General features: G+C 38.5%; 1 protein-coding gene across 7 annotated transcripts in view; it reads left to right on the forward strand.

The window, feature by feature from the left end:
- EDA (ectodysplasin A) overlaps positions 1-23,176 on the forward strand; it is a 292,946-nt gene that overhangs the window by 195,277 nt on the left and 74,493 nt on the right. For all 7 annotated transcript variants that reach the window (XM_019747910.3, XM_019747911.3, XM_074323702.2 and 4 more), the window contains one exon: positions 16,819-16,924. In XM_019747910.3, the coding sequence (XP_019603469.1) occupies positions 16,819-16,924 (106 nt within the window). The remainder of the gene's footprint in view (positions 1-16,818; positions 16,925-23,176) is intronic.

Consider the following 23,176-nt stretch of genomic DNA (forward strand, 5'->3'; position numbering starts at 1 on the left):
ATGCACAGTCATGCATCCACCGCTATCGTAGTGTACAAAATAGTTTCACTACCTTAAAAAAATTCCGTGCTTCACCTATTCAAGCTTCCCTCCTCCTACTCGAACCTCTGACGACCACCAGTCACCTGTTTACCGTCTCTATAGCTTTGTCTTTTCCAAAATGTTACATACCGTGTTTCCCCAAAAATAAGACCTAGCCGGACCATCAGCTCTAATGCGTCTTCTGGAGCAAAAATTAATATAAGACCCGATCTCATTTTATTATAATATAAGACTGGATCTTATGTAATATAAGACCGGGAATATAGTCTAGTCTAGTCTAGTCTAGTCTAGTCTAGTCTAGTCGTCTAGTCGTCTAGTCGTCTAGTCTAGTCTAGTCTAGTCTAGTCTAGTCTAGTCTAAAATACCGGCTCTTATATTAACTTTTGCTCCAAAAGACGCATTAGAGCTGATGGTCTGACTAGGTCTTATTTTCAGGGAAACACAGTAAATGGAATGATGCAATATGTAGCCTTCCTAACTGGCTTCTTTCACTTAGCAATATATATTTTAGATTCATCCCTGTCTTTGTGTGGCTCTTTTATCACTGAGTAGTATTCCATTTTATGTATGTACACAAATTTATTTATCCACTCACCTGCTGAATGACATCTTGGTTGCTTCTAGTGTTTAGTGATTATGAATAAAGCCACTTTAAACATTTACTACTTTTTATGTGGAAATAAGTGTCAGATTAGTTGGGTAAGTATTAAGGAGTGCAGTTGCTGGGTTGTATATTAAGACTATGCTCAGCTTTGTAAAAAATAACTGCTAAACTGACTTCCAAAGTGGCTGCACCATTTTGCTCTCTCACTGGCAATGAATGAGGGTCCCTGCTGCTCTGCATCCTCGCCAACATTTGGTGGTGTCAGTGTTTTCGATTTTAGCCTTTCTAATAGGTGTGTGGTGGTATCTTATTGTTATTTTAAATTGCATTTCACTAGTAATAACTAAAACTATAAGTTGCATCTGATTTTGATTGCCGTGTAACCCAAACTTAGGTCCTCCCTCTCTGAGCATACCTAGTACTGCCATGTTCCCCCTTTCCCTTCCACACTGCAAACTGGCCTTACCCACTTCAGTCCCAATTGCATCTTATCTGTGTGTCATTCCTTCAGGGTCACACTAGGTACAAAAAGTTAATTGGTTAAATCAACTTTCTTTTAAATGTTAGGGAGAAGAATGCAACTTGATGGAAAGAGAACTGACTCTGGGTGGTGAACACAAAATGTGATATATAGATGATGTATTACAGAACTGTACACCTGAAATCTGTGTAACTTTGCTAACCATTGTCACCCCAATAAACTTTAATTAAAAAAAAGAATGCAACTAACCTGGATTGAACGTCTACAGTGCACTAGGCACTTTCACACATGTTCTCATTTCATTCTCACAACAACCCCAGGAGGTGACTGTTAGTCCCATTTTATAGGTAAGAACATTTAGAGCAAAGTGGCCTGCTTTAATACGTTTGTCCATGCAATTCCCTCTGCCTCGGATGCCTCTTCAGTTCTATCTCTATCAAACTACCAAATTTTCAGAAGCCACTTAAGACTTTACTTCCCTAGGTGGTGGTCTCAGCCTTGCCCATGTTAATTTCGAAAAGACTCTCCAAGTAATTCTGATACTTGCCCTGTGTTAAGAGCCACTGTGCTAAAGTGTGTCTGTGTAGAAGTCAAGGGCCGTATCGTCCTGATATTTGTATTCCTACTACATTGCACAGTATCTTCTGGATTCCATGGTATTTTATGAGTCAGTGTTTAGTAAATGAATAATTTGGGGTTTTATGGAAATGCAGGTACTCGTGTTACTGTGGGTGGGTAGATTTAGAACCATTTGAGTAAATTTATTCAGATAATTTCTAAATCTTTGGGGAGCAATAGAAGTGATTTTTGGAAGGAAGAGGTTGCTTGTCATATTTTTGTTCTTTTTGGAAACAAAAAACGACTGTTCTCATAATGCAAACTGCAGAAAGTACAGTCTGATCGTCTGTTTAGCTGGTGCAGATACACAGCAGATGATTGTAAACCAGGGATACTTCCCTGGGGAAATGGGTTGCCATCGGAAAGAGGAACTGCATCAAGTGTTAAACATGTATTAAAGCAGGCAGAGATTACATTTTTAAATAGTTGAAAAACACTACAGTAAGAACTCAGAAAAGTTTTGGTAACCTAATATCCTTTACAAAAAACAAACTCCCCTTGGTAATTGAAATTCTTTGATTGCCTTGAGCTCTATTGTATTGAATGTTGCTAGAAATAAATGTGCCACCAACTTACACTTAGAGGCTTCCATTAAATGGGAAAGATATTGTTTCAACAGACTTTGACCTTTACTGGCAAGAAATAATATAAAACATTTCTAATCATTTCTCAAGCAGGATATGGCAGCACTTCCCACACAACTAGCTATCAGCTGATCAGAGATGAGGGCTCTGATTACTGTTTCAACAGTTACCATTAGTACAAGTCAAAATGAAAATTGCTTAAGGATCTCAGTACTAACATTTCCTCGCATTATTTATTTCTTAGAACTGGGCTCTGCATGTTCCCAGTTCAATGTCAATTCAAGACCCCAGCAAGACACTGTACAGCTGACTTGATTTGCCAAAGAAATTTGAAAACTTCTTTAAAACTATTAGAAGCATTCTTGCTGTGTTTTGGCTCATCATGGAGCTGGGGTAATCAGAGAATGAGCAAATGATAATTTAGGTCCTTAGGCAAACATACAAGCTTTGAAGCTAGAGTATTTCTAATTGCATGCCTAATGCTTGATTGACATGATTCTGAGGTTAGACAACTACCCCGAGAAGCTGCTCCTAGTTTCTGATTGTTTACCAGTGACCCTCAACTCCCTCACACAGACCTGTGCTTTGCAAACTGGCAGTGGTCAGCCAGGGTTCAAGATGTGCCTTCCTGGAGCATAGATTCTACTCTGGGTTAAAGAAAAGCACTTCATTATCCTTAAACAAATTTATATTTTAACAATGCAAAATTTCTCTAGAATGGGTAGGGAGAGCATTGGGAAGTGTGGGAAAACTTGGAAAGCACTGCCCTGAGTTATGGCCCCTTTTCTGGAATGCCCTTGTCTCTCACCTCTGCCTATAAGTCTCCAACTTACTTTTCAGAAGCCAGTTCAAAAGTCTTCCTTCCCAACTTCCCTTCCCCAAGCAGAGTAACTCCTTCCTCTGAGATTTCATTGACTTTCCTCCATCACCTTACTATGGCATTCATCCCATTAATATGGTTAGCTGTTTATCTCCTCACTAGATAGACTGTAAGCCTCGGAAGAACAAGGTCTACAAGGTTCTTTATATCCCCAGTGCCTTGAACGGTATTTAACTAGAGTAAGTGCCTAACAAACAGTGGATGGATGGATGGATGGATGGATGGATGGATGGATGGATGGATGGATGGGAAAATGTCCATTCATCAGTGTCTACCCACCAGAACAAGAATTTGAGCTCCTCTCCTAATGTCCTAATTGAGGCCCCTGAATATAGAAGTAGGTGCCCACTGGGTTGCTTTCAATTTGTGTCTCAGTTATGCCTTAACTTATTTTTTTAAATGGGGGAAATCGAAGTGACTCATCCTACTAAAAGGCTCAGGAAGAAAAATCATATGATCAAACCAATCAATTTAGACAAAACATTTAATAAAATCCAATACCAATTTATGATAAAAACTCTCAAAAAATTGGGAATAGAGGGGAACTTCCTCAATCTGATAAAGGACATCTACAAAAACCCTGTAGTTAACGTCAGACTTCATGGTGAAGACTGAAAGTGTTCCTTCTAAGACTAGGAACAAAGTAAGGATGTCTGCTCTCATCATTCCTAGTCAACAGTGTGCTAGAAATTCTAGCCAGTGCACTAAGGACAGAAAAAAGTACGTAACAGGCAGCCAGTTTTGACAGGAAGTAAACAGTAAAAATCACATGAAATCTACAAAACAACTACTAGAACTAGTAAGTGACTATAACAAGTTCTCAGGACTCGGAATCACTATTTAAAAATCAATTGTATTCCTATATACTAGCAATAAATAATCAGAAATTGACATTTAGCAAATACCTCTCACAATAGCATCAAATATATGAAATAATGTTAAGATGTTAGTTTTCCCCAACTTGATCTGTCCTAACTTTTTTTTGGAGAAATTCACAATGAGATTCTAACATTTGTCTGGAAGGGAAAAAGGACCTAGAAACAACTTTAAAAAGGAACAAACTTGGAGGACTTATGCTGTTTGAGTCAAGGCTTATTAGAAAGCAACAGTAATGAAAACACAGTATTAGAATAAAGATAGATGGTAGATCAAGGAGCAGAATCCTGAGTCCAGAAACAGACCCACACATCTATTCGTGATCAAACGTAAAGCAATTCAATGGAGAAAGCATAGTCTTGCTAAGAAAAATTGTGCTGGAATATTTGGACATCATCATTATCAAAACCAACCTTGATGAACACCTCACACTCGATGCAAAAACAAACAAACAAAAACAAAACCTTCAAAATGGATCATAGACCTAAATGTAAATTCTAAACTATCAGGCAAAAATTTTTGAGATCTGACACCTAAAACATGATCCATAAAATAAAAAATTGATAAATTGAACTTCTCAACATTAAAAACTCTTCTTCTTTAAGATGCTGTTAAGACAATTAAAAATAAGACATAGACTTGAAAAAATATTTGCAAATTACATATCTTATGAAGAACTTGTATCCAGAATGTTTAGTGAATTCTTAAAACTCAATAATAAGAAACAAATAACTCAATTTTTAAAATTTATTTTTCAATTACAGTTGACATTCAATTTTTTAAAATGGATGAAACAGACACTTCACAAAGATATATGAAAAGATACTCAACATCATTAGTCATTGTGGACAAGCAAATTAAAACCACAATGAGAGACTACTACACACCTATTAGAATGGCTAAACTTAAATAGACTGACAATATCAAGTTTTGATGAGGATGTGAGAAATTGCAATTCTTACATAATGTTGGTAGAAATATAAAATGATGCATCCACTTTAGAAAATAGTTTGATAGTTTAAAAACTGGTACATCAATATTCATAGCAGTTTTATTTGTAGTAACTAAAAACTGGAAACAACCCATTATGTCCATCAACAGGTGAATGGACAAACTCTGTTACATTCACAGAATGAAATACTACTTATCAATAAAAAGAAATGGACTACTGATACATGTTATATATAACATGGATGAATCTCAAAAATAATTATGTTGAGTGAAAGAAGCCAGACCAAAAAAATAAATAAGAGTGCACATTGTATGATTATATTTCTCTAAAATTCTAGAAAATGAAAACTAGCTTGTAGTGGCAGAAAGCAGGTCAGTGGTTGCCTGGGAATGCAGAAGGCATCGGAGACTGGGATGAGTGGGACAGGATTACCAAGGGGTAGGAATCAACTTTTGGGGGCGATGGATATCTTCATAATTTTGATCGTGACGATGGTTTCACAGGTGCCACATGTATGTCAAAACTTCACAAGTTGTACACTTAAGTATGTGCAGTTTATTGTATCCCATAAAGCCATAAAAAGTTATCCCTGTGGCTGAGAATGAAGCTGGTCAGAATTTAAGCATCGTTTGTGTTAAATTCCCGTGTTAAGAGAGAAAGAACACAAGGGTTGGAAGAAAGGCAGGTTGAGTAATAGAGACAGGAGTTACGCTTAGATGGCCCATTGCCAGCACTCGTTTTCAGGTGAGGGTTCTCAGAGGCTGGTTTGAGTTTAGTAGGGGCAAAAGATTTCTGTTTCAAGTCTCCTGGTAGGTTTTGAAGTAGCCAAGTAATATCTGCATGTAGTTCTAAAAAATATGAACTATGTACATGAAGGCTTACAACGTAAGCAACATTTCACTGTTCTAACCCTCCCCACCCCAGTCCTAATCCTCTAAGATTATTATCTTTAACTTTATTAACTGTTTCTGTTTAGTTCCTCTGGTGAATCCTTCCCTATATACTGTTATTACTTGATTGATCTATTTTAGACTTTATTAATTTTCTGCTATGATAAATGAGGTGTTACCTCAATTATTCTACCTCTCATCCCAATGTAGTTGTCATGCTTTTTATTTCCTCTGTTCGTTTGTTTGAGGAACATACTTAGACCTTCATTTCTTGTTCCATAAACTATAGACAGTATCTCTTAACTCTGCTTGTAGGATGAGCCCTGCTCGTCCCTTTATCTCTCATCTCTTCGACCTACTAACTCATGTCATTTGTACTTTTATGCTTCACATTGCCAAGAGGGATAACATTTATATTTTGTCCTTTATCTATAATTAAGTATCTCTAAAATTAAGTATCATGCTTTTGTATATTGGTTATTTCTGAAATTTGAAAATCAATATGCAGTGTTTATATTACTATAGGCATTTAACATTTTTCTCCTGTCAAGTGTTATGAGAACATTAGCATTTCTTAATTAGTATGAAGTTTTGTTTTTCTAATTGCCTTTATTTTTATTTTTTCTTGCACTGTATGTAGTATTTCTTAAAGGTGGATACAATTTTGATCCCACTCCTCTTTTTTTTTTTTGGATGCCTCCATCCTGGAGCCCTCCTTGCTTCCATTCGGAGTGAATGCTCCTGAGATCTGTTGTATAACCTTGGACTTTTATTAGTCTCTAGTTTTAGGTCCACTGTTTTCAGAATCCAGTGTGTTTCTCTGACTTTCTTTACTCCTTCATTTTGCTGAAGTAGATTCCTTACTTCCTAGCAAAGGAAGTGAGAGGTGAACTTGGATTCTTTGCAATCTGAAAATGTCTTTCTTTTGCTAGCAAGCTCAATTTATAGTTAGCTAGGAATAAAATTATAGGTTCAAAATAATTTTCCCTCAGAACTTTGAAAGCGTTTCTCCATTGTTCTCTCTAACACCCAGTGTTGCTGATGAGACTACCAACCTATTCCAGCTCTTGTTCCTTTACCTGTCAATGGTTTTCCTCTCTGGAAGCTTTTAGGGTCTTCTTTTCATCTTTGATTATCTGAAATTTTATAATGTGTCTAGGGGTTGAGCAAAATGGCTATCTACCCCAAATATGAGGACTGTAAGCCTCATTCATGTACATAGAGCCATTATACTGGGGGGGGGGGCGTCTATAAATTCTAGAATGTAGATGTCTTTGCTCTGGGACTGTAGCTACTTCAATTCTTACATAACTTACTCAATCTCTTCAGAGAAGAACATTCCAAATTTTTGTTTGTTTGTTTGTGTGTTTTTGCCTTGGAAATAAATGCCTGAATGCTAGGGGTTCTATACATGGGGGTGGGAGATGATTATTCAGTACACGGGCTTTTAATGAATTCCTCACATTTCATTTTCACCCTCTCCCATACTTGGCATTTTCAATTTTCAAACTTCTCTGGGGTCCTACAGGGCAGACCAGCATCCTCCCAGGCTATAAGCCCCCCTCTGTCACTTTCTCTGCCCTTCTTTATCAGTCAGCATCCTATCCACTTTGTCTTTCAGAAAGACATTGAAATCTCTCTTCTGTTGATTCATTCCCTCTATTATTCTCTTCATTGTATATTTTTTATTTGTTTAATGGAATCTTGAGAGGGAGACGAGCTAAAATCGTTTGGTCAGCCGCCTTGATCCAGATGTCTATATATTTGTCAAATTTTAAAGTTTGTAAGCTTTTTGTGATTGGGGGGGGGGAATATTTGTAAATAGGAGCAATTAGCTATAAACTGGGCAAACCTACATTGTTTACCCATTAGTAGAAATTAGAGGATTCATTAGGGTTAAAGCTCTGTGAAAGAGATTAGTGGACAGCAATGAAATCTAATTCTCCATTACTCTGTGGAAAGATGGCTTTAGTCCCTAAACTAACAATCAAACAATGGATATACATAAAATTGACTCTAATGAATAGACCATTTTGCTATACTTCATTTCATTTGTTTATATTTTATCCTAATTTCTTTTAGAGTGGGTATCTCTGTTGAGATGTTCTGGAAAAGATTTATGAGGCAGTACCCAGCATGAGACTTTCTTCACTCACTGTCACGGTCATAAGCAAGAGTCAAGAATTTTCTTCTGATTTCCATAGAAACACCCCGATACTGGATTCTAATCAACAGCTGTATTGAAAAAAAAATTTCTCTCAGTTTTTACAGCTATCAGTTCACCATCATGTCACATAACCAATTGTCTTGTATTTACCTCAAGGGGGGCCCTGGCTGCACTTGCATACAAGAGGTGCTAAAAGCCAAGTTATCTGAGGACAGCACAGCGGCTTTAGATTTAGCTAACCTCACAGTGGAATGGTCTTCCTGGCCTCGCAGTTTTCTGCCCTTGGTGATTCTAGTTTCACAGTGTTTAACGTTCTGAAGTTGTGTCCCAAACCCTTTACCATTTTTCCCAATTCTCAGGTTTCTACTTCACAGGCACTTATTACAGGTGAAGCTCTGCTGATTACGTCACCACTGATTAACCTCTCTTCCCCTAAGATCCTTGTAACTTAGACTCTCCTTTGAATTCAGTTTCCTGTACTTACACCCTATCCTGCCTCACATCACCCTTTGGACTGATCTCTGAGATTCACCATCTGTACTCACATTCCTGTTACCTATCCAGCCCCATACGTATGCCTGGACCATTGTATCTAGCCTTTTATTATCTGAGCCCTAGTTACAATAGTTGAACTTTTGTCTGCAATGCATTTCCACATCAACATAAACTGAATTTGACTCATCTTTCCCTAAAATCTTTCACTGCTTAATTTTCTACAATGTGTAGAACATTTGTGCCTTCTTAGAATCAATAGCCATCTGTTTCTTAATTTGCTTCTTACCTGTGTCCTAGTCCCCTCTGCCTCAACTTCTGACTGTTGCAATTCTCACTTTTAATCTTGAATGTTGTGGTCAAATGTCACTTAGAGGTTGTTTATGTGGTTTAGTTCTCCATTGGGAACCAAAACGGATTTTGTAAAATGCTAATCATAGGGAAATTTTAGACAAGGGAAAACCATAGTTTAAAATAAATAGATTGCACAGGCAATCTCATTTTGGTCATAATGCTACTCTAACCCTCATTAGTCCAACTGTATACAGGTAAATTGCAACATTGTTAGAAAATTTTCAAGAGCCATTTAAGAATTCATAATTACGAGGATGCATTTAAGCTAATGTTTTCTGAATCAAGAGCTCAGGTTTGGCTGGGATGGTTTTATCCTGGTGCTTCTATAAGTTCTATAGATACATTCTAATTTATAAACTTATTCGATTCACAAATTATAGCCTTTAGTGATTTCCAGGTATTACAAGTGGGAATGTATGTTTTTCTCCTTATGTGTCAAAGTGCCTTTCACTTTAGAAGTAGGGAATTATAAATTAAATAAGCAGGAACTCCCAAGTGAACTCAGTGACATGCAGTATATATCGCTGCCCTTCTTGTTATGCAAAGATGTCACTACTGATTTCACCCACCCTTGTGGGAAGCAAAGACTGAATCTTCCACCAGACGTTCTTTCTATATGACTTACATACACACTGCTTTTTGAACTAGGGCTGCAGCTGCTATTTATACAGCCTGTCACTGTCTGTATTTCTGTGTTCATCTTGTGGTCAGCTAAAACCCTTTGCTCAAAAAGAGTTTCCAAATTCCATAGTGTTGCATTCCAAGCTGGTCTCTGCTGCTGTTTGCCCAAGCAGCCCACAACTATGTCATGTTATTTGAAGCTATGCTTTAGTGCGTCCTTTAGAGTATTTCGTATGCCACCCCTGCTTATGGTTATGCCATAAAGCTCACCATACCAAACATACTTGGGTATCCTTCTGTCATTGCATCTCTGTACATGTCATCAGTGAATATTGTTTTAAGTTCATAAAGCAGCTGACTTCCAGAATCTCAGTAGTGGTGGTCCTCTCTTGCCATTTCACATTAAGCATGACTCCAATTCTGACAATAAAACAGCTCAATGAGGTAGATGTGACATCTGTGGTGGGTGTGAATTTCAAAGTCATACAAAAGCTGGGCACAGCTTGCATTGTCCATTGATGAGAATCAACTCAGTAAGCTTCTATTTTGTCAGTTCTGTTCTGGATGTTAGGAATAGAGCCGAAGCTAGGCTACAGATGATCACAGCAGGAGTCCGTTTTCCCCCTTTGTGTTAGTAGTTAGTTGTGTTTTGAAAATAGCTCATCTTTCCCCTTAATGTGCATCTTAAACAGATTTCACCTTGTCCAGAGGATAAGTCCACACAGGTTCTGAACCTCCAAATAGAGCTACCTTTGAGTGGCTTATTACCAACAGGGTTAAGAAAAATTAATATTAACACAACGGGATTTATAGATGATGTAATACAGAATTGTGCACCTGAAATCTATGTAATTTTGCTAACAATTGTCACCTCAATAAATTTAATTAAAAAAAAATACATTAGGCATTTTTTGATTAAGTGTTAGCTGATCCATACAGCCCAAAAATCGGAGGTAAGAAAAGCCAGAGACTGAAGTGTTCTGTAGCATAATTTCTTTCTGATTCCATACTATGATAATATCCTCAAAGAGCGATAGTTTCCTTTTTGGTTTGCTTTCTACTTTACAGTCACTTGCATTGTTGAGCAGTGATTTTTTAACTCAAGCTGCCTAGGGAGCAAAATTCAGTGACTGCTTTTAGCTGTTTGTGGCAAATGGTGCTTATGTTTAGCTTCCATGTTTTGCTTATAATTTCAGTCGCCGTCAGACATTTTTACAACAGGGGATAGCAGTCGTTGGCACTCATACCAGAGATGTCAAAGGTGCCAGTTTCCTTTGACATTTGGGTTGATTGCTGCCACCTCTGTTCCCACCCTGCTGTTGGCAGCCCCATGGGATACTGTGATCATTGTTGAGTGTTCTTGTTCGTGTGCTCTCTTGGAGCAGGCACACTCCATTCAGCAAACAGCTTGTACTGCGATTCCCTTCTTGTCACAGTGCTTTTAAAACCTTACTACCTCCTGTGCTGTGGTGCTGTCATTACACTACAAAGCATCTCAGGAGTATTTGCATGTTGTTTGTCTGTTAAAGATCATGTCGACTTCACTGCCCTCCATATGATAAGTACTCAGTGTTTGTTCAGCAGGCACCACCACCCTGAGTGACTTTCTCCAGGCCTTTTGTTGAAAATCAGAGCATGTTGAGTTAAGGGTTCTTACAAGATTGGAAGTATGTTCAATGTCAGCTTCTTTATCCATTTTCTGTCCATGACATATCCATCAAACTAGTTTGGGCAAACCTACTTCACTCATTGGTACTCAGATGCTCACATTTTGCTATGGTGGAATCACTTAGCATTTTCAGTGTCCAGATAATGAAGAGGTCGAGGAATGAACAATACAGCAGTTTCTCAGAATGTGGTTCAAGGACTACGTGCATCAGAATCCGGTGGTGAGCAAGTTAGAAAGTCACATTCTGGGGTCCCACCTCAGCCTACTCAATCTAGAACTGGGGAGGGTCGAAGGGCCAGGATTCTGCACCTTAACACTCATGCCTCATGATTCTGATGCCACTGGTCTATAGTCTCTCTTCCTTGAGATCCCTTTGATTTGAGTACTGCCAGTAATGACTGAGTCCTTAGTCTACGTCCCCATGGTTGATTGTAAGAAATGAGGTCCAGTTAGGGTGAAAAACAATCCTGCCTCTAAAGGATGAATTACTGGTCATACTATTATTCTTTCAACAGATAGATACCTATTAGAGCCCTACTATGTGCCAGGCCCAGAGCGATGCATTGGGGATACAAAAATGGATAAAATGTGGCCTCTACCCTCAAGAAACTTATGAGTAATTTCCTATGAATTATCTAATACAATCAAATACATTATCCATGAAATATAAAATAAATTCAATTATTCCATGTCATGGTAAAAAGAAAAAAGTACCCAATAATTTTGTGGGTTTAGATATTAGGGAAAAATACCTTTGTAGTAATATCTGGAGAGTCAATAATGGATGCATCCCTATGTCTCACGATGAACGAATTGTTTCCAGCTGAGATCCCTGTAATCTGCAGGTGCTGTTTACCATGTAATTTTACCATAGGAAACAAGGGTGTAATCAGTTAATAAAGTGTAAAGAATTAGATTTTTTTTTCCCTTGAGCGAAATGCCTGGCTGTGGCCAACATTCCTGATGCCTCCCCTCTTGTGCAATAGGAAAGCAACATTCAAAGAGAGAAAGCTGCTTTGTTTATACTCTGCAACTTGCCTCTGAAGGCGAGGCTTCCAGACTTGTGGTATGAGCAGCCACTGATCTTTGTGTCCGTCAGGGGCAGGAGGGTAGTTTTCCCTCCTGCCCCTAACGGAAGCTCCAATAAGGGCGCTGTGAATAAGGATCCTCTTTCATTCTAAGAAGGGGTTTGTGGTTTTTTTCTTCCGGTTTCTATGGAGAAAATAGAAACTATATTCAAAGCATTGTCACATGCAGGCACTCCCCTTCTAATAAACACTTGGTTCATGAATGTGTCATACTCATCAATAGACTCTCTTAAGGGGCTTTAAGCTACTGCTACTACCCATGGAAACTGGAGTTGTTTCTGCTGTCTGCACGACTTTGTTTCTCCCTCAGTCCCCTCTTTTGGGAGCTTGAGTTCTCACAAGCTCCCATCAGACGCTTAGGAACAGTTACTATGTAAGCACGTTCTCCTACTGCTGCCGCCAGGAGGCAAGAAGGTGCTGGAGGCCCTGCCAGGACACCCATAAGAGCTGAGCCCATGAGGGAACACAAAGAGTATGAAAGAAATTCTGGAATTGTAGCTGTGATGGTGGAGACGTACTTCCTGTGGAGTTCAAAATTCCTTTCCCCTAGACATAGCGTTATACTGTGTATACTGTGTAATAACATGCCCATTTAAAACTCAGTTATCTGACAAATTCACCCATCCAGACCACAGCCAGGACTCGAGCAATAAACAAATGGCCTATAAGCCACCAGAGAATATGCATCTTATGTATTGGAAAAGCCATTCAAAAACTCATTGACTGCCTGTTTATTTTGTATTCTGTTTGTACATGGTTCTAATTAGTTTTAACAAGATGTCAAGCCTATAGCAGATTATAAGCAGCAAATTTGAACTTACTAGAAAAGATGTTTACAGGTAGATAAAGTGAAATCTGTAGCTGACAGTAAAGTAAGAAGCAAAAAAGCATTAAAAAGAAGCTTAAGCTTTCAAAACACAACCACAACGAAGCACTAGTTCACATCCCCAAGAATGGCTAGAATTAACAATATTGACAACAGTGTAATTAAGATGCAGAGCCCTGGATCCCTCAGACATTGCTGGCGGGACTATAAAACGGTACAGTCAGTCTGGAAACCAGTTTGGTAGTTCCTTAAAGCAAACACTTACCATAGAACCCAGAGGTTCCACCCCTTGGTGTTTACCCAAGATAAAAGAAGACAGATGTCCCCACGAAGACTTGTGCATGAATGCCCATATCAGCTTTACTCATGATAACCACAAACTGGAAATAACCCAAATATCCCTCAGCAGGTGAATGCATTTAAAAGTTGAGGTACATCCATACAGTACAATACTACCTAGTGATAAAAAGGATTGAACTGATACCGACAACAACATGAATGAGTCTCAGAGACATTACGTGGAATTAAAGAAACAACACACAAAAGTCATGCAATCGTATTATATGATTTCATTTATGTGAAGTTCTAGAATAGGAAAAACTAAGCTATGGTGAGAGAAATCAGAACAGTGGTTGCCTAGGGTGGGGAGTCACCCTGAAGAATGACTGATAGGGGCACAAGGGAAAATTATGGGGTGATGGAAATGTTCTATCTTGATTTGGGTGGTGGTTACAAATATGTGTACATTTTTTCAAAACTCTTCCAACTTGATGCTTAAAATGTGTGCATTTTATTGTATGTAGATTACAACTGAAATTTTCATATAACTGAAATTTTCATAAAGTACAAAAATTTATAAAGGAGAAAAAAAATCATTCAGAGGAGCCCCTGCTGCAGGATAAAGTCTAAATTCCTTAACAGGGTCTGGCCCTTATTTCATCTCTTTTGGCTCATTACTTACCATTCTTCTCCACCTCCTACCACTTGTTCTAAGTTACTTATCTTTCCAAAAACTGCTATTCTCCCTCTTTCCTCCGAACCTTTAAAAACAATGCTCCGTTTGCCTGGAATTCCTTTTTACTTGCCCATTCATCACTAAATCCTTGACATTCTTCAGGACTCAGAGAGGGAGCTCCTCCTCCAAGAAGCCTTGTCCACTCCCAGTCTGTATTAGGTTCTTTTCTTCTTGCTCCCAGAGAACCTTATATTTCTCTCTAACAAAGCATGTATTGTTCTGTAATATAATTGTAATTTTTAAAAACCTCAAAACCATAGTGGACTGGGCCCACTGAATGTACAAATAATCTTCTACATATTCAGTAAGCCCTGAGTTAAATCATATATTGTACAATTTCTGTTTAAAATAAGTTTCAGTACTCAAAGTTATCAAGAAAACTCTTCTATCCAGAATAATTTGTTCTTTTGGTGTTGCAGATGATTGTGATTCTATAGCAGTTTGGGTTTATATTATTAGTAGTATAATAGCTTATTTCTATTGTGGGTTAAGTAATTTTCTGTGGGCTTTATCTGGAAACCTAGCCAGACTTTATTATGTTGATTCTAGGGGAAAATGCATTTTATAATTCAATCAAGTGTCTCAAAAATACTGCTCAGTTGAACCATGAGAAATTGCTGATATTCAACCATTTTTGACATACAAAAGTAATGGGGGCGGGGGGTGGGGGGTGGGAGATGAGGGTAAGGGGGATCGAATATATGGTGATGGAAGGAGAACTGACTCTGGGTGATGAACACACAATGGGATTTATAGATGATGTAATACAGAATTGTACACCTGAAATCTATGTAATTTTACTAACAATTGTCACCCCAATAAATTTAATAAAATAAAATTAAAAAAAAAAATGAATGCAGGTAGTTCAAGGACAGAAGCAGGAAAACAACCCAAATGTGCCCTGAGGGATGAATGGATTAAAAAAAAAAAAAGTCATATATATGCACAATGAATTCGTATTCAGCCTTAGGAAGGAATAAAACTCTGACACATGCTACAATATGAATGAGGATTGAAGACTTCATGCTGAGTGAAATCAGCCAGACACAAAAAAGGACAAATGTTGTGTGGTTTCACTTATAATGAGGCACCTAGAGTAGTCAAATTCACAGAGGCACAAAGTAGAATGGCGGTTGCCACAAGCTAGGGGAGAGGAGAATGAGAGTGTTCAGTGGACTCAGTTTCAGTTTGTGAAGATGAAAAGTTCTGGAGATGGATGGTGGTGATGGTAGCATAACAATGTGAACGTACTTACCGCCACTGAACTGTACACCTAAAAATGGTTAAAATGGACAATTTTATGTTATGCATATTTTGCCACAATAAAAAATTTGAAAATTTGAACATTAAAAAAAAAAAATTACACTTTCATATGGTTCAGCCTCAGTGTTTTTAAATTAACCTTACGGCAGGTTGGAGATTACCTAAACATTCATTTATTAACTTTGTATTTAACACATCAATATATTCTGTAAGATGCTAATCTTGCACATTAAGGCTATTTGGTATAATTGTTCTATGTAAACAGTAAATCACAGGGTTTTAAAGAAAGTTTGTGTAGCATGTTAAGGCTTTCTTGAGTCCTACCCATGTTTTTTTCAATTAGTGAGAGATGCAGCCGACATGAAGATTCTGGAATTGTTTATTTTTTGAGCTAACACTAGGGTGAAAATACAGATTCATTTTTTCTTCTTTAACCCTCAAACTATCTAACCAGTCAATTTTGAAATTTAATTTTAATAATAGTAATAGCTAACATTTATTGAGTGCATACTACATGCTTGGTACTGTGCTAACCCTATAACTACTTTATGAGCAAAGTACTATTTATTATCCCTATTTACAGATGAGGAAATTAAAGCTTAAGTAACTTGCCCAAGGTTCTACAGCTATAAATGGCAAAGTCGGGATTAGAAGCACTGTTCGTCCTACCACTCTGTCCACTGTTTACCTCGAGCACATTTTTTAACCACAAAGAGGCACTCGTGCTGAAAGATTATGATTCATTTCAGCAAGTATATATTTAAGCTGTGATTATCGTTAGTGGAACCAGGCCCATTCACATCTGAAATATTATGAGAAGTCATCAAAGGACAGCAGCACATCAAGTACCAAAATGAGTCTTAGAGACCCAAGTGCTGTAAGGGAGCAAATAAGTGTGCGTTCTGTCATGAGTAACTCCCAGGAGAGCGTTGACATAAATGGTATCTTCCGATCATAATTGAATGCACAACATTCTGGGAACAAACCAAAAGTTTAGTGTAAATAGGAATGTGGAAAAATCATGGAAGCATAATAATGAAGTCCAAGAGGGAGTAGCAAACTCAAGTCTAATTCTGGGCAGACATCAGTACTATGTGAGGAACGTTAGAAATCCATTCCTGGGCTCTCTGAATCCCAGAACTATATGGAGAAATGGGACTTGAAGTATTACTCCTTAGATATTTGGGGCAGAAGAGAGGGGATTCAGAGCTTAGCCAAACTGCCATGCCTAATGGTATCAAGAATAAAAGGATTTGTACAGTGGGGGGGGATATGGGCTCAGACTTTAGATGCTGAATTTAAGGTGAAGGTAGACTGTCTACACAAAACTAGTTTTTTATGTTGGCTGTGGTTGACTGGGGTCAACTTTTGACTCATCTACTGGTTATTTTTACAGATGGCCCTTCTGAATTTTTTCTTCCCTGAAGAAAAGTCATATTCTGAAGCAGAAAGTAGGCGTGTTCGTCGCAATAAAAGAAGCAAAAGCAGTGAAGGAGCAGATGGTAAGTCTACTTGGGTGGTCCTTTATCCTATCTCAGTTAATGAGAGTACCATCCTGTGAACTACCTTCTCAAGTGTGCTTCACCGTCTCATATATTGTCCACAGACCCGAGGTCATAGAACAAGGTTTTTCCAGCCTATCCTACTAGTCAGTCCTTTTACATAGAATTGACCATGCAGGACCCTCCCTCCTGCAACCCCAGATACCATCAGTCCTTTCACAGTATGTGTCTGAGAGCCATGGTAGCATTTGTATCTCTCAAGATCACCCTCCATAAGGACCTCATCTCTCCTGGGAATTGATTTCAGTTACCATGTTCAAATATGAGCTAGAGCTTCTAGAATTTATTTGTAAGTTCCTTGACAGCAGGAATTTCTTTCTCTTTGTATAACCCCAAAATCTAGACTAGCATGTGGCAAATTGTTCGTGTTTATAATGTAAGTTGATGATGTTGATTGCCCCTTCAGCTAGGTTATCATGTGCCATGAAAACCATCCCTACTGAGGGTAAAATAGATTTGAGTCAATTAGCAGTGCATTTCGTTGGGCATAACAAAATGTTGAGCTAGTTCCTGGGCAGGGTCTTTGAATTGCTCTATTTCAATATTACTCTGTCAATGATAGAGTGCTACCTCTTTGGCACAGGCATTTGAAATGCATAGCTCTGGGCTGCTGCAAAGCCATCTGGATTCAGAGGCAGCATGTGCTGGCTACCTCTGCCAAAGATATATGTCTGGGGTTATAAAGCAATATGACTCTATAAAGATGAAAATGAAAATTTTAAGCTGACATTTGTCAATGTGAGTAAGGGCCAATGATGGAGGCAGTACCAGGAGGCATAAGCTATTAAAGAAATGGGGCCAGGATTTTGTCAGTAGAGGCAAGAAGAAATAGAGCTGGATGAAGTCTGAAAAAGAGCCCAGAACAAGGACCCTGTAATAAAAAAAGAGAGAGACTCAGAGAAATGAGATAAGTGGAGTGTGCTAGTCAATGCAGGTGGCAGCAGCATTGAGCCCTTGAATGGAGAACTGGACCAGTAGGGCCATTTTCTAGAGCAGACACTTTGCATACAATTGATGACCAAGTTTAAGCCTAAGGAATGTGGCCCATGAAGTAAAAGGCACCTGTTATTTGCATACTGCTTGCAACCCGTTTCCCAGAAGTGTCAGAAGGCAGAGGAAGCTCAGAACTAAGAGTCATGGTGTCTTTCCTCTCGCAGTCACCTCACCCTTCGATGCATGTAGGTCTTTCCATCATTGACTCTTCCCCTGAGGCTACTCCCAGTACCATGAAATCTTTTATATTCCCTGGTTACTAAGGAGGAGAAGAGAGAGATGGTAAAAGTAATATCCCCTTATGTGGTGGGCATGGTCTTCCCTTCCTGTCCAAGTGGGAAGTCTAATAACTTCTAAAGTTTACCTCTTCATCTGACCTCCCGTTTTGTCTTAAAGAGGGCAGCTTCCTCCACTTTCCTAAACCACTTTATCTGGATCTGGCTACCAGCATCTTTGCTACTGATCTTCCTCACAGTGTTTATTCTGTTTTGATACAAAATAGTTTTTCTCTCTGGTGAAGGCCTAAGCCTCTCTTCCTAGTTTTAGCACTTCTTATCCAATTTCCTCCTGACCTCATATTCTAGTCAGTCATTAGACTCTAGTTACTTTGTGCCAATGCCAACTTTCTCTTGTAATCACGGCTATTTTTCTTTAAACAGTATAGCTGGGAGGAATCCAAGAGTCTCATAGAGTTAAGAGTATAGAATGTCTGTAGGTCCTGAGATTTGATTAGATTTCCAGCCTTTTACCTGGGAGGCTATAGAACCATTTCTTTAGATGTGGTGGGTGCTTCAATGAGTTAAAGGGTGACAAGCCAATTCAAATCTCCTTTACTTGTGAACCATTCCTTTTACTCTGCTGAGTGGATGCTATATTTACGCAACATATTTATCAAATATTTCCTGAGAAAATATAGCAGCTAGATTATATAGTACTAGAATGGAAATGCCATGAGGATATTGGTATCTGTCTGTTTTGTTTACTTTTGCATCCCCACTGCCTAGAAAAGGATCTGACACATAGTAGACCCTCAATAAATACTTCTTGTTGCCCTCAAAGAGTTTAACTTACAGTGTAAAGAGACAGACAATAAACAAAATTGGTGTAAGTGCTGTGGAGAAAAATAATAACAGGGCAAGAGGAAGAGGAAGTGATTGGGTATGCTATCACGTGATCAGGAAAGGTCCTTCTATTAAGTGAACATTTGAGAAGAGACCTGAATGAAATGAAGGTGTGAGCCATGCAGATATTTTGTGGTGGGAGGGAGGAGGAGAGAAGAACTAGTAAACACAAATGTTCTGAAGCAGAAGAATGGGCTTGGCATGTTCCACAAAGATCAGTGTGGCTGGGAGCAGAGTGAGCAAGAGGGAGAGGGAAGGAGATGAGATCGGGGAGCAAAGCCCAATCTAGAACCTTGTAGGCCAAGGTGAGGACTCTGACTTTTACTCTGCCTGAGATGCGGAACCACTAGAAGATTTTGAGCGGAGGAATGACAGAATCTGGTCTGTGTTTTAACAGAATCCCTCTGGCTGCTGCACTGAAAATAGCTGCAGTGAGGACAGAAGCAGAAAGATCTGTTAGGGGAGTATAACTAATCCAGGCAAGAGATGATGGTTGTTTAGACCAAGATGGAGGCAGTGTGGGTGGTAAGTGGTCAGATTCTGGATAGAGTTTGAAGGAATAGCTGACAGGATTTGGGGTTTGATTAGATAAGGGGTATGAGAGATAGAGAAGAGTCAAGGATGGCCCCCAGTTTTGGACATAAGGAACTAGACCAGTAGAATTGACATTTCTGAGATGGGGGAAAAACCAGGGAGGAGCAGGGTAAAGGGATGTAGAGAAGGAATTAAGAATTCCGTTAGGCATGGATATATGTTAAAGAGGCAGCCGGATACTTAAGTCTGCACTATGTCTCATGACAATGAGCTGACTCTGTTTTATGAAAAGAAAGAACTTCTCATTGAAGAAGTGAGTCAATCTATTATATAAACCCTGTAAGAGGTAGGATGGGATAGGTAAATCAGAGTGGGGTGATTTAAGGCCAAAAATAAAAACAAACAAACTATCAGGTGTTGATTCTAAACCCACAAGTGATTTTATATATTGGAACAAAAATGTAGCTATCCAGATCAGATTTGTTTCACAACCGTCAAAGAAAAGGTGATTTACCTTGAATATTTAAGAACATGACAGAGATTTCAGGAAGAAAACATTTTTCTAAAGTCAAAAATAGAGATAAGTTTAAAAAGAGAGCAGGGAAATCAGTTCTAGCGCCTTGTATAATTTTTTTGATGTGTTACTATCCTTTAATTTCATTTCATTTCACAAAACTTTATTTGTTATTTAGCAAGCCTTCTAGGCAGTACCAGAAGAAGCATAACGATGAACAAGACCTTCAGAGAAGCTTCCAGTTTAATGAGGGAGCAGATACATTTGTAGGCAATGGGGAGTTAGGTCCTGGGGTTTACCAGTACGTAAAAGGCCCTCAAATATTTGTTAAATGAATGACGGAACAGACAAATCAGGGGAGGAGTCTAGATTTTCCATCAATGAGCTACAGATATTAATTTTGGTGATCTTCACTAATCCCTGTGGGAGAAATTTTTTTCCAAAAATTGGTTAATTTATACTGAGGAAAAGCAAGGGATGTAATGATTCTTAGGAGCTGTGTAGGTTCAAGGTTCACCAAGAATAAGTCAGGCTATGGAAGCCTATGGCCCTGTTTGCCCCAATCTTTCTGACCCACTATTCAAGAAACGATTGCTTCATCTCCATTTCTCCACTTGTATTACGCTATAAATGAAGGTGCTGAGTAGGAAACAGGAGCCCCAAATATAGGGTTAGTTCCCCTCTGATATAAATCCTGGCACTTTATAACTTCAACTCTTAAAAAATAAGTGAAGTCTTTTTCTTGACTACAGCTTTGCCTTAAATTCACTCTTCTTTTTTTGAGTTGGCTAAAAGTATTTGATACAGGTTTTAAGTTCAGTTTTGCTAATTATATGCTAATTATATAGTTGTTGTTGTTCTGCAAGGAAAGCATGATCCCTTCATTGTAGGTGTCGTGAGTCACAACAGTTCCAGAAATCCGTGCCAGGATTTCCTGCTGGGACCCATCCTTGTGCTGTGTTTCTGAAGTAATCACAACTCTAGGTGACTTCTTGGTCACCTCTTGCAGGGCACTCCAGAAATCTGCAGAACTTTATTTTCTAGTCAGAATGAAGTGTAGAATATATATATATATATTTTTTAATTTTATTAAATTTATTGGGGTGACAATTGTTAGTAAAATTACATAGATTTCAGGTGTACAGTTCTGTATTACATCATCTATAAATCCCATTGTGTGTTCATCACCCAGAGTCAGTTCTCCTTCCATCACCATATATTCGATCCCCCTTACCCTCATCTCCCACCCCCCACCCCAGGGTCATGAGGGCTTAGAATCAGATTACATGGATCCAAAATTCCCATGGAGATACTTTCCTTAGTTTAACGATATTATTGTAAAACCATTTGTTCTCTTCCTGTAAGAGCATTTGCAGGAATCAATCAAAATATGAATCTCTGTCCACACCCACCCTCTCCCCATGTTTCTGTCCTATTAAGACAGTAAAAATAAAAGTGCAGTAATAGAAAAGGTACTAGACTGACTCATTATTTCTGGATCCCAATCCAGCTGTGTGACCTTGGAGGAATAACATCTCTCTGAGCCTCAGTTTCCTTAGCTATAAAGGAGGATAATTGGCCCTGCTTACCTCGTGTAGTTGTTGTACTAACCAAAAGTGTTAATGTATGCAAAAGTGCTTCAGAAATTATTAACTGCTGTTACTGTGTTCTCTCTGGAACATGAACATAATAGCATGGATTCTCAGGCATTTTAGGCACCCATATTCATTTTTTTAACTTAAAGTTTATTGGGGTGACAATTGTTAGTAAAATTACACAGATTTCAGGTGTACAATTCTGTATTACATCATCTATAAATCCCATTGTGTGTTCACCACCCAGAGTCAGTTCTCCTTCCATCACCACACATTAGACCCCATTTACCCTCATCTCCCACCCCCCACCCCCCCTTACCCTCTGGCAACCACTAAACTATTGTCTGTGTCTGAGTTTTTGTTTCTCATTTGTTTGTCTTCTTCTTTTGTTGTTTTTGGTTTATATACCACATATCAGTGAAATCACATGGTTCTCTGCTTTTTCTGTATGACTTATTTCGCTTAGCATTATATTCTCAAGCTCCATCCATGTTGTCGCAAACATATTCATTAATTTACAGATAATCATTATCATTTCCGCAAGGATACTCTCTTTCAGCCAATTGTCCTTTTTTAAGCTCACTGATGCTATCCTAGCCCATAGGAAGAAGACTCGAAGCCTCAAATCATGGCCTCCCTCATCACAACAAATGATCACAGCTGTATAGTTTGGCTGGCTGGCTGAGGATGTGTGTCCCTTTTGGTCAGTATCACTTCTTTGTAGTTATCTTTACTTTTAGAGTGATTAAAAAAAAACCCTTGGCATTCTTTTTGCTATTATAAAAGAGTAAAGGGAAAAACTAAGATTGAAATATATCCTTTGTCAGTTGTTTCTTAACAATAATAATGGAATGGGGCACAGCTACCATTACATTGATACAGATGGATGTGAAAGGCTATAACTCAAAGAAACAGACTTTCTGCCGATAGAAATGCTAGAATTAAGAAGTGCCCTCATTCTCGTATTGCTCTAGCATTTATTGCTTTTCAGTGAGCCATCACTGTGCTATTATCAAATGAAAGAGACTAAAATAATTTTGAGAGCTGATAGAGCCTCAGGGGCTTGTCCACAAGACAAAATTAAAGTTTTGAAGGTTTACTATGTGTGTACCCTTGAAGAGGATGTTGATTTCAGATGTAGAGTCCTAAGGGTTGTCTGCTGGTCATAGAAGCCAACAGCCAAGGTGCCCACAGCAAAACACTCTGTAAAGTAGCTTTATGTCAAATAAACCATATGATTTCACTGATATGTGGGATATAAAACTGAAAACAACAAAACCACAAGAAAAACAAACAAAGAAACAAAAACTCATAGACACAAACAATAGCTTAGTGGTTACCAGAGGGGAAGGGGGAGGTAGATCAGGGTAAAGGGGATCAAATATATGGTGATGGAAAGAGAACTGACTCTGGGTGGTGAACACACAATAGGATG

This window comes from Rhinolophus sinicus, chromosome 18, assembly GCF_057876585.1.
Source record: "Rhinolophus sinicus isolate RSI-liver-muscle chromosome 18, RSI-T2T, whole genome shotgun sequence".
NCBI classification, from domain to species: domain Eukaryota; kingdom Metazoa; phylum Chordata; class Mammalia; order Chiroptera; family Rhinolophidae; genus Rhinolophus; species Rhinolophus sinicus.